Source organism: Bos indicus, chromosome 4 (genome assembly GCF_029378745.1).
Source record: "Bos indicus isolate NIAB-ARS_2022 breed Sahiwal x Tharparkar chromosome 4, NIAB-ARS_B.indTharparkar_mat_pri_1.0, whole genome shotgun sequence".
Lineage (NCBI taxonomy): Eukaryota > Metazoa > Chordata > Mammalia > Artiodactyla > Bovidae > Bos > Bos indicus.
This window is the reverse complement of record NC_091763.1, coordinates 113,134,257-113,146,583: the sequence shown is the minus strand read 5'-3', so window position 1 is coordinate 113,146,583 and position 12,327 is coordinate 113,134,257. Positions and strand designations below refer to the sequence as shown.

General features: G+C 53.5%; 1 protein-coding gene across 9 annotated transcripts; it reads right to left on the bottom strand.

Annotated features, from left to right (window-relative positions):
• Window positions 1-1,243: 1,243 nt before the first annotated feature.
• REPIN1 (replication initiator 1) lies at window positions 1,244-7,218 on the bottom strand. Of its 9 annotated transcripts, none has more exons than XM_070788363.1 (4): window positions 6,499-6,622; window positions 5,558-5,704; window positions 4,581-4,719; window positions 1,244-4,030 (listed from the first exon to the last, which is right to left on the bottom strand). In XM_070788363.1, exon 4 carries the CDS (start codon window positions 4,014-4,016, stop codon window positions 2,337-2,339), a length of 1,680 nt encoding a protein of 559 aa, XP_070644464.1. In that variant the 5' UTR covers window positions 4,017-4,030; window positions 4,581-4,719; window positions 5,558-5,704; window positions 6,499-6,622; the 3' UTR covers window positions 1,244-2,336. The 9 variants fall into 9 exon arrangements, with proteins under 9 accessions (XP_070644464.1, XP_070644467.1, XP_070644462.1 ...); XM_070788366.1 differs by having other exon boundaries at window positions 1,244-4,027; XM_070788361.1 differs by lacking the exons at window positions 4,581-4,719; window positions 6,499-6,622 and adding an exon at window positions 7,095-7,218 and having other exon boundaries at window positions 5,558-5,755.
• Between the last annotated feature and the right edge of the window lie 5,109 nt (window positions 7,219-12,327).

Sequence of the window (12,327 nt, the reverse complement as noted above, 5' to 3'; positions counted from 1 at the left end):
CTGGCATGGCTTGTGCATTCTCAGTCATGTGCCTGTTCAGTCACGAGAGCACTCCGTCGAGTCCAGCTCTTAGAAACCCCAGGTACTGTAGCCCACCAGGCTCCTCTGTCTGTGGAATTCTCCAGGGAAGAAATACTGGAGTGGGTTGCCATTTCCTTCTCCAGGGGATCTTCCTGACTCAGGGATGGAATGTGCATCTCTTGCACCTTCTGTATTGGCAGGCAGATTCTTTACCACTGGTACCACCTGAGCTCCCTTAAAAAGACATATTTAGGTGGGGCTTTCTTGAGTCATGTTCCTAGGTCATTTGAGAGATCATTTGCCCTCCATGACACAGGTTTTGAAGTGGGCCCATAACCCCATAAACCTCTAAAAAACTTTGAAGCTGTCTGCTTCCATCCTACACATTTAGAACCCACCCCACCCCACATCCCTCTCTCTCTATTCAAATTCACAATCTGTGTATAGGAATAGGTCCTCCCAGACTTAGGCCTCTTAGGGGTAAGATTGGGTCTTATTTTTGTAAACTCCCGGTTTCCACTGCATCAAGCACACTATAGATATTTAATACTTGTCTACACCAAAAGCAGCAGCACTGCGTTTGTCTACTAAACACGCAGCGGTGGACAACTGCATGGTTTTCGGGTTGAACAGACCCGGGTTTGAATTGCTTCTGGTGATGAATGGTTATATGACCTTGAGCAAATGTTTTCATCTGCAAAGAAAAAAAAAAAAGCGAGTACCTATTGAACTCTAAGTTGTTAGATAATTTAGGTAAACTTCTTTCCAAGGTGCCAGTCATACAAACAAATGGTGGTTGCACCCGACTCTGTGCTAGGTGCTGGAAATCTATGTAGAAACTAGTGAGACAGTCAGAAGAGCCTGTCAAAAACAGGCACTCAAATGCATGTGAAACAACCAGTGCAGCAAAGCATACCTTGTAACAGACATGAGCATTCCTTCAGGCCAGCCAGGGAGGCGCATCAGGACAGCAGCAAGTCAGACCTTCTCTCCCAGATGACTGACACTGAGTGGGGCTGACGTGACCCCACATAAGGCTGGACTCCTAGAGTCCACTTGCTGAGGGTGCCTGACCCTAGATCGGGGCGGGGGTTACAGCTAGGGGTAGTAGAGAAGCTTGAATCCAGGCTTCACCCATCCCAGCCCCTGGTGGTGTGGAACAGCCGCCCCTCCCTCCATTTCCACAGCTCCCCAGGACAAAGGAACACTTACAGCCACCAGCTCTAAAACCAGATCTTTATTCTCTAGTTGGAAAAGGAGGGTTAAGTGGTTGTGTTTAGTTCCAGAGAACAAGGCCCAACAGTAGAAATTACAGGGAAGCGGACTTCATTCATTATAAGGAAGAATTTCTAACAATTAGAATTATCCTACAATAGAACCAGGGCCTCAGGAGATTCCCTGTCACCTAAGTGTTCAAGCAGAGGTTGGGGATCCACACGCTAGAATGCTGGAAGAGAAACTCACCCCCACCTCCCATCAGCTGGCCTTCTGTTAGCAATGGGGCAGTCCTCCCCACAACGTGCTGAGCTCTGAAGGGAGTGAAGGCAGGCTGGGGTGTACGGACAAAAGCCCTAACACAGGGCGGCTGACAGCCATGGGATTGCTCTAAGTGCTGGGAGGGTGGTTGAATGAAGGCAGTCGCAGCGTGGGAAGATGCTCTGGGGGGGCGAGTGGGGGGGGGGGTGGTGCGGAACTGATCTTTCGGGGGAGGAAGGGGAGCCAGGGCACTAACAGTAGACGGGTCTCTCCAAATCTGGGTGCCTGTGCAGCGGCAGGAGCGAGGGGCCGGGCTGGGGCAGGCTGGAGGAGCTCGGCTTTGCCTCCCAGGACTGGAAAAGACCCAGGTGCTGCCCAACAAGGCCGGCAGGTTCTGCCAGGTGTGTCCAGCTGCTCCACTGATCCTCCCGGGCATTCATTCACTAAGGGCTGAACCACACCTACTTGCAAAAAAAAAAAAAAAAAAAACGAGCCGAAGGAACTCATAATAAGAGACGGGACGTTAAGGCGTTAACACCAGAGGGGTCCTCCTGTCCACTGGTGGCCCCTCCGGCCGGAGGGCTCTAAAGGGTGGGTGGAGCTGCTATTGCTACTTTTCTAGGGCACAGGATAGTCGGGACCGAACCTTAGCAAACACCAGCGGGAGGCCGGGGTCCCTGCTCTGCAAGTGGACTCCCTGATTACAGCGGGGCACCTCCCTCCCTAATGGGGCCGGCTCACCCCACCTCGCCACCCCCCTCGCCGACAGCAGCAGCAGAGGGCACAGTGTGAACGACGCCCGGGCCCGCCCTCCCTCGGCCTCTGCCGCCCCGGCCCGCTCAGACGTCGTGCTTTTTCTGGTGGGCCAGGAGCTTCCCCTCGTCGTCAAAGGTCTGGCCACAAATGGCGCAGCAGAAGGCGCCGTCCCGGATGTGGCTCTTGCGGTGGGTGATGAGGTTGGACTTCTGGCTAAAGCTGCGGTCGCAGTCCGGGCAGGCGTAGGGGCGCTCGCCCGTGTGGATGCGCCGGTGGGACACCAGGTTGGACTTCTGGCTGAACGCCTTGCCGCACTCGGGGCAGACGTACGGCTTCTCGCCGGTGTGGATGCGCCGATGCGCGGCCAGGTAGGGCTTGTGGCGGAAGGCCTTTCCGCAGTCCGGGCACACGAAGGGCCTCTCGGGCGCATGGTCGCGCCGGTGGGCGGCCAGGTGGCTCCCCTGGGAGAAGCGGCGCCCGCACTCCTCGCACGCGAAGGGCCGCTCGCCCGAGTGCACCCGGGAGTGCGCCACCAGGTGCGTCTTCTTGCCGAAATGCTTGCCGCACTCGGCGCACGCGAAGGGGCGCTCGCCGCCGTGCTGCCGCTGGTGCGCGCGCAGGAAGCGCTCCAGCCGGAAGCCCCGCCCACAGTCGGCGCAGGTGTGGAGAGAGGGTGGGGCCTCTGCCGCGGCGCTTGGCTGCCCGGGCCCCACCGGGACCTCGGCGGGCTCGGGGGCCGGCTCCGGAGGGGGCTCCGGGGTGCGCTCGGGGGCGCTGGCGGGCGGCTGGGGCCCGCCCTGCGCGGACCCCTCGGAGCGCTTGTGGATCTTGCTGTGCGACAGCAGGTTGGGCTTGTGGCGGAAGCGGCGGCCACACTCGGTGCACGGGTACGGCTTCTCGCCCGTGTGGATGCGCCGGTGCGAGGTCAGGTAGGGCTTATTGGTGAAGCGCTTCCCGCACTCGGGGCACTGGTGCGGGCGCTCGCCCGTGTGCACGCGGCGGTGAGCGATCAGGTTGGGCTTGTGGCGGAAGCGCTTGCCGCAGCAGGCACACTGGAACGGGCGGTCGACGGCGTCCCCACCCGGCCGGGGCGCGGTCACCGCCGGGCGCCCCCGGGGCCGCGGCCCCAGGGCCTTGGCCGCTGCCTCCTCCAGCGCCTCGGCCACGTGGACCCGCTTGTGTGTCACCAGCTGGTCCCACTGGGCGAAGCTGCGGCCACAGTTGCCGCAGATGAAGGGCCGGGCCTCAGGGGCCGGGGGGTGGCAGCGCCGCGAGTGGGCCCGCAGCTGCTTTCTCCGCCAGAAGCGTCTCTCGCAGGCGGGACAGGCGATGGGCCGCTTCGCCGCCGAGTGGGCCCGCAGGTGCAGAACCAGGGCCACCCAGCCTCGGAAGCTCTGCCCGCAGAGGTGGCAGGCAAAGCCCTGGTCTGGGGTGGCGGCGGCATGGACCTGGCAGTGCAATGCCAAGAAAGGGGCGTGGCGGAAGCGGCGGCCGCACTCGGGACAGGGCCGGGGCAGGCGGGCCTGGCAGCGCCGGGCATGAAGCCAGAGGGCCACCCAGCCAGGGAAGTGCCTCCGACAGTGGGCACAGCGATGGGCCCGACCTAGGGCCTGGCCTCCGGACTGGGCCGCGGCGGTGCCTCGCGACCTTAGCCCCTGGGGCTCCTTCTCCAGGGTCTGGGGCGACTCCTGGGAGGGCCCGGAAAGGAGCCGGGGCTGGGCCGGGCCCATGGCCACGGGGCCCCTGCAGCGACGTTCCAGCATCGGTTCTTCCTCTGCTGAGGGTGGAAAGGCACAGTTACGCTGGAGAACCACACAACCTTCCCCCCCACCAGCCCCTCCCAGCGGACCCAAGAGGAGCCTGCCCCCTCCACTCCTCCAGCCCTGGAATTAGGACCACTAGACTACTCTTCTGCTTCCTCCTATTATGTTATTTCCATCTTGGGTTTCTAGAAAGCATTTCAAGTAAATCTGCTGTTATGTCTTTACTGGCCCTGGAAACGACTAGAAGGAAGAACCCTGACCCTTCTTGGAATCCCCCTCCGGCATGGAGTAAACACGCCAGGGCTGGCTGCACAAAGATTGCTGCCTTGAAGTGAAGTGAAGTCGCTCAGTCGTGCCCGACTCTTTGCGACCACATGGATAGTAGCCTGCACCAAGCTCCTCCGTCCATGGGATTTTCAAGGCAAGAAGTACTGGAATGGGTTGCCATTTCCTTCTCTAGGGAATCTTCCCAACCCAGGGATCGAACGCAGGTCTCTCACATTGTAGACAGACGCTTTACCGTCTGAGCCACCAGGGAAGTCGGATTGCTGCCTTGGGACTCACCAAAACACGCAGTCACCTCCCCCTTCAGCGCTTTATATGCTTTCCCAAGTGCTTCCCTCTCCTTGTTTCTATTTGCTCTTGTCACATCTGAGCTTCGCAGCAACTCAGTGAGGCTGGTCAAGAGATACGAACTCCCTGTCTGATGGATGAAGCCACTGTTAGGCACGAAAGGGTGATAGGACTTGCCCCGGGGTCACAGAGTAAACCTACGGCAGAACCCGGACAAGGGCTCCAATCTAATCCCGATTTAGGGAAGGCACTTTGATCTCCCTAGCCTCAGCCTCCCACGGCCAGGAGAGCCAGTGAGAACGGCCGCCCCTTCTCGGGAGCAGGAGAGAGCTCCGGATGCTACTGCCAGCCCAGCGCGATGCCAGGCCACTGCCTGCCCAGACTGTGCCCGCATTCTGCCCGCCTGCCCTCCGCCCCCGCACGTGATGAGGACACTGCAGGAAGGAGAGCGCTCTTGAATCCAAAGAACACCCACAGCTTGCTGCCCTCGGGGGTGAGCCTGCCTCGCTGCCTTCCCTCGGGGGACTGGGATTACTGGGGCAAGGAAAGGGAAGGAGATTGTAATCTCTGTCCCCTGTCCCGGCCTGCCCCAGCCCCGCCAGAGGCTGCCCCATGGGCAGCTCTTCCAGAGCGGGGAGAACCCAGACTCCTGCAGGGGAGTCTCCTACACTCACTGCCAGATGGGGTGGTGAGGAGACTCCTAAGGGACCTTCACTGCCTATTCACAAGTTACCCCGAAGTTCCCCCGAACCTGTACTCGTCTCCAGGAGCACAGACATGACTCATTCCCAGCGGCCAGACTGAGCCCTGGGAAGACTCCCAGGATGTGATGAACGTGAAACTTCCCCCCTCTCCCCCGTCCCCGGCCCCCCTTCTCCCCGCTCCACCGCCCCCCCCCCCCCACCCCGCAGCGGGGCACTGGGGCCACGAAATGGTGCGAGAAGCCAACAAAGAAGGCCACACTCTACCCTGGAGGCTGTGGAGCTGGAGATGAGGCTTGGCCCAGCTCCTCCTGGGGCTGTTCCCGGGGATACTTCTGCGGCTGGAGCGCCTGCTTCGGCCCACACTCGGGTAGCCCCCGGATGTCAGCGAAAACTGCAGCAGTAAAGACACCCCTACCCCCATGGCAGACCTCAGACCTCCGGTGGCAGAGAGGCCAGCCTTACCTGCGGGGAGGGGAGAGGACGCGTGCGTGAGGCTCAGGGCTCCCCGAGGGAAGTCATCTTTGTGTCCTCGGCAGCCACGGCCCCCTCCCCCACCCCGGCACCCCGCCGGGCAGAGTGACCTCAGTGGCCATAGATTAATAACTGAACGTGCCCCCTACACCAAGGAAGCCCGGGGCTGCGTTGGAGGCTCACTTCCTCCCCCGGTAAGGTCACAGCACGAACTGTCCATGATAATGGCCAATGGCCCCCGGGCCGAGGGCAGGAACTCTGAAATCCCCGCTGGCTCCCCTTCCCCCACCCTCCTCCCGACAGGAATTCCAGGCCGTGTTCCCAGGGGGGGCTGCCAGGCGTGCTCCTGTGACGAGGACTCGGGCAGAGTCCCCTGCCGCGTCCCAGGTGGCAGAGGGCCGTGCAGACCCCCACACCCCCCACCTTTTTGTATTCGAGCCTGTGCTTTGGCCCCCTCCGCCCCCCCCCCCCGTCCACGTTCGCGGACACACGGTTCCGCGCTCCCCGAAGGGGGCCCCCCTCTCTGGTCCCCACGCAGAGCGCGGCTCGCGGAGCCTGCGCGCAGGTGCGCGGACTCGCCCCCGGACTCGGTCCAGCAGTGCACCCCCCCGCCCCAACACAGCGCGCACCCGGTCACGCGCCCCGCAGGTAGGGCCGCCCCCCACCCCCCGCCACCACCACCACCACCACCACCACGGGCCCGCGTGGAACCCCGCGCCCTGCCCGGGACGAACCTCTCCGGCGGGGAGCACGGAGGCGCGTCGCGCGTCCATGAGGCCCGAGACCGGCGCCGGCCGCGCTCGCCACCCCGCCGCGGCGACAGCAGCAGGTTCGGGTTCACCACCGCCAGGCCCGTGCCCAGCCCCCCCACCCCCGCCCGCCCCGCCGGTTCCCAGCGCCACGTGACTACAGGAGCTGCCGAGGGTCAGTCGCGGGCTCGGGCCGGCGGCCGAGGCCGGAGGGCGGGGCGGGCCGCGGGGCCGGCCGCGCGGGGCCCCTCTCCCGCCCCCAGCGCCCCCTCGCGGGCCGCGCGGGGGCCCAGACTCCGTTGCCATGGCTTCCACCGGCCGGATTTTTCCGGGACTGGCCCGGCTCAGGTTTCCCCGACCCTTTGTCCCTCCCGGCGAGCGCGCATCCCTGGGCGACCGCGTGGCCGGACCGCGGTCACTCGGCGAGACCCGGCCTCGCTGGCCCGAGCCTTGGCGAGGGCGCTCCTCGACCCCCACCCACCCGGTCGACCCCCTCCGCTTCTCCGGCCACCTGGACCTTTGGCCGCGCCGCAGAACACGAATAGCGCAGCGGCTGAGCCCGGGCTAGGGGCACGGCTGACCCGAGAAAGTCGGCTTCTGGGTAGTTCAGAGCTGGAAAAAAGGAAAGGCCCGATGGGATGAACTTTGAAAACGGGCTGCCCTCGCTTCAGAAATCAGCCGAGCGCAGGCTCCCCGGCTTCCGTGCCTGCGGGACCCGGGGCGCGGGCGGTCCTGGCACCCGGGGCGCTGCGCTTGGAAACGCACCGCATCCCAAGGGCGAGTGCGGAGGCAGGTGCGAGTCTGCGTCCCTGACTCACCGTCTAGCAGGTGGCCTTGGCTTTCCCAGCGAAACACTTACTGGGTTTTCTAGACTTGGACAGTTTCACGTAGTCTTATGCTTTTCAACACAGGCAACTTTATAATTGTACAATTTTTTAAAAACTTTATTTTGTATTGGGGAGTGTAGCTGATTAACAAGGTTGTGACAGTTTCAGGTGGACAGCAGAGACTTAGCCGTACGCATACACGTATCCGTTCTGTACAATTATTGTTTAAAACACAAAGTCTGTTGCATTAATAGGATATAAAATATGCAGATTTCTCATACTTACCTCATACATTTACATTAAATGTAATGTAAAATGTCAATTACATTTAATGCCTTGGTATGTATCACCATCAGGAATCCTTTTGGATGTGAGTTTGAGCAAACTCCAGGAAATAGTGGAAGACAGAGAAGCCTGTCATGCTAGAGTCGGACACGACTTAGCGACTGAACAACATACGCATCATCGGGCATTTTTTCTAGGTTTATCTATGCTGTTTGAGGTTGGGGTAATGCCTTACACAGATGTATTCTGCCTTTTCCGCTTAACAATGTTGTGAATTTACAATAAAATATTATTTTATAACAAGATTCTTAATTGCAACATAACTGCATATACATTTTCTACTTTTCTGTATCATGGATTCATATTTTATTGCAGATGCCTGATTTAAAAATTCTAGAAGTGGGGAACTGGCAGGTCAAAGGCAAAGTATATTTTTCAAACGTTTTCTAAACTATCTTCGAGAAAAATTTATTGGTTTTATTATGAGAAATGCCCCCTTTTCCATATCCTTGAAAATACAGGCTGTTTTTTCAAATTTAAAGTTGTTCTTTCTCGTTGTTTTGAATGTTGCTTCTTAAATTACTAGCTAACTGGCTTGTTTTTCATGTAGTTATTTATTAACTGTATTTTCTCTTTTGTGAATTTGCTTATGTCCCTTTGCCCACTTTTCTGTTTGTTCATTTTAAAAAGTTGGGAAATTGACTCCTGGGTATATATCTGGAAATAATTCAAAAAGATACATGCATCTCAATGTTCATAGCAGCATTATTTACAATAGCCACGATAGGGAAGCATCCTAAGTGTCCTCCAACAGACAAAAAAGATAAAGAAGTTGTGGTGTACATAAATAATGGAATACTGCTCAGCCTTAAAAGAATGAAATGTTACCCTTTGCCACAATGTGAATGGACCTGGAGGATATTATGCTTAGTGAAATAAATCAAACAGAGAAAACCAAATACTGTTATGTTATCATTTATAAGTTAAATCTAAAACATAAGATAAAAGAACCTACTGAATATAACAAAAAAGAAACTTACTCACACATACAGAGAGCAAACTTGTGGCTACCAATAAAGAGAGGGAAGGAGGGAGGAGCAAGATAAGGGTAGATATACTACAGAGATAAGAATAAGCTACAAGGATACATTGTATCCTTTATTTTATTTCATATAAGATCACAGGGAATATACCAAATATTTTATAATAACTATAAATGGAGTATAAATTATAAAAATTTTGAATCACCATGCTGTATACCTGAAACAAATATGATATAGTAAATCAATACCTCAAAAAAAAAGTTGGGAAATTGGTTTTATTTCACTTTGTTTGGGGGTGGAGGGCACCGCTTTTAAAGTAAAAGGCTTCTATGGTTTCTGCCTTATATTTAGAGAGATCACACCACCCCTCCCCAAATTCAATTTTATATTTGTATTTTTATGACAGAAAATGTTTTAATATCTATTAGTGTAAGTACTCCCCTTATACACAGATTTCCTTTTTCTCCCCAAAACTTTCTTAGCTAAAATGACTCATTTATCGCTTCTCCTTTTGAGATGGTCCACACTTTGTCTGTGGAGTGTGTTTCTCTCTCCATAAATCCACTTCTTACCTGAATGAATAAATAAAAATCACTCATTTATTCTTCTAAATAAACTTTAGAATTTCCTGTCAATATTTAACATTTTTTCTTGTCATTATTAAAAAAAAAACCCAGATGAAGAGATTTAAGATTCATGTCCCTCCATTTTTCCAGGCTTTATTTTACCTCTCATAGTCGTTTTCTATTTGCTGATTAAATAGTGTAACTTTTATACTTATCCTATACAAAATTTGGGGAAGGCAATGGCACCCCACTCCAGTACTCTTGCCTGGAAAATCCCATGGATGGAGGAGCCTGGAAGGCTGCAGTCCATGGGGTCGCCGAGGGTCAGACACGACTGAGCAACTTCACTTTCACGCATTGGAGAAGGAAATGGCAACCCACTCCAGTGTTCTTGCCTGGAGAATCCCAGGGACGGAGGAGCCTGGTGGGCTGCTGTCTATGGGGTCGCATAGAGTCGGACACGACTGAAGTGACTTAGCAGCATACAAAATTTACAAATATGAAAAAATTCTGTCAGAAACTTTGTCAGAGTTTTAAGGTTCAGAAAATATGGTAGAATGGATATTGTAGCACGTAAGCCAAGTTTGATGATTATAGAAGAATGGATTTTTCTATGCGTGCAATCAGAAAATACTTGAGTTTTTACTGAAATACTTACTGTGTGTTACTTGCTCAGTCATGTCCGACTCTTTGTGACCCCATGGACTATAGCCTGCCAGGCTCCATGGAATTCTGCAGGCAAGAATACTAGAGTAGGTAGCCACTCCCTTCTCCAGGGCATCTTCCCTGACCCAGGGATTGAACCCAGGTCTCCCACACTGGAGGCAGATTCTTTACCATCTGAGCGACCAGGGACCCTAAGATGCTTAATAATAATAGTTAATATTATTGGGCAGAATAGAAGACAGAAATGGTACAGACCTAACAAAAGCAGAAGATATTAGGAAGAGGTGGCAAGAATACACAGGAGAACTAGACGAAAAAGATCTTCATAATGCAATAACCACAATGATGTGAACACTCACCTAGAGCCAGACATCTTGGAATGCGAAGTCAAGGGGACCTTAGGAAGCATCACTACGAACAAAGCTAGTGGAGGTGATGGAATTCCAGCTGAGCTCTTTCAAATCCTAAAAGATGATGCTGGGAAAGTGCTGCACTCAATATACAAGCAAATTTGAAAAACTCAGCAGTGGCCACAAGACTGGAAAAGATCAGTTTTAATTCCAATCCCAAAGAAGGGCAATGCAAAAAAGTGTTCAAACAACCACACAACTGCACTCATTTGACATGCTAGCAAAGTAATGTTCAAAATTCCCCAAGCTAGGCTCAATAGTACATGAACCAAGAATTTCCAGATGTTCAAGAGTTGGACTATAAAGAAAGCTAAGCAGCAAAGAATTGATGCTTTTGAATTGTGGTGTTGGAGAAGCCTCTAGAGAGTCCCTTGGACTGCAAGGAGATCAAACCCGTCAATCCTAAAGAAAATGAGTTCTGAATATTCATGGGAAGGACTGATGCTGAAGCTCCAATACTTTGGCCGCCTATTGTGAAGAACTGACACATTGTAAAAGACCCTGATGCTGGGAACAATTTAAGGCAGGAGAGGAATGGGACAACAGAGGATGAGATGCTTAGATGGCATCACCGACTCCATGGACATGAGTTTGAGAAAGCTCTGGGAGTTGCTGATGGACTGGGAGGCCTGGCGTGCTGCAGTCCATGGGGTCACAAAGAGTCGGACACAACTGAACGACTGAACTGAAGCTGGATTTATAAAAACCAGAGGAACCAGAGATCAAATTGCCAACATACATTGGATCATAGAAAAAGCAAGAGAATTCCAGAAAAACATCTACTTCTGCTTCATTGACTATCCTAAAGACTTTGACTGTGTGGATCACAATAAACCATGGAAAACTCTAAAAGAGGTGGGAGTACTAAACCACCTTACCTGCCTCCTGCGAAACCTGTATGCAGATCAAGAAGCAACAGTTAGAACCGGACATGGAACAACACACTGGTTCCAAATTGGGAAAGGAGTATGTCAAGGCTGTATATTGTCACCCTGCTTTTTTAATTTATATGCAGAGTTCAGTTCAGGCACTCAGTCATGTCCGACTCTTTGCAACCCCATAAACTGCAGCATGCCAGGCCTCCCTGTCCATCACCAACTCCCGGAGTTTACCCAAACTCATGTCCATTCAGTTGGTGATACTATCTAACCATCTCATCCTCTGTCATCCCCTTCTCCTCCTGCCCTCAATCTTTCCCAACATCAGGGTCTTTTCAAATGAGTCAGCTCTTCACATCAGGTGGCCAAAGTATTGGAGTTTCAGCTTCAACATCAGTCCTTCCGATGAATATTCAGGACTGATTTCCTTTAGGATGGACTGGTTGGATGTCCAAGCAGTCGAAGGGACTCTCAAGAGTCTTCTCCAACACCACAGTTCAAAAGCATTAATTCTTCTGCACTCAGCTTTCTTTAACTCTCACATCCATACATGACCACAGGAAAAACCATAGCTTTGACTAGATGGACCTTTGTTGACAAAGTAATGTCTCTGCTTTTTAATATGCTGTCTAGGTTGGTCATAACTTTCCTTCCAAGGAGTAAGCATCTTTTAATTTATATTCAGAGTACATCACGCAAAATGCCGGCCTGAATGAAGCACAGCTGGAATCAAGACTGCCAGGAGAAATATCAATAACCTCAGATATGCAGATAATACCACTGTTATGACAGAAAACGAAGAGGAACTAAAGAGCCTCTTGACGAAAGTGAAAGAGGAGAGTGAAAAAGCTGACTTAAAACTCAACATTGAAAAAATGAAGATCATGGTATCTGGGCCCATCAGTTCAGTTCAGTTCAGTCACTCAGTCGGGTACGACTCTTTGCAACCCCATGAACCGCAGCACGCCAGGCCTCCCTGTCCATTACCAACTCCCGGAGTCCACTCAAACCCATGTCCATTGAGTCCGTGATACCATCTAACCATCTCATCCTCTGTCATACCCTTCTCCTGCCCTCAAAATTTCCAAGCATCAGGGTCTTTTCCAATGAGCCAGTTCTTCTCATCAGGTGGCCAAAGT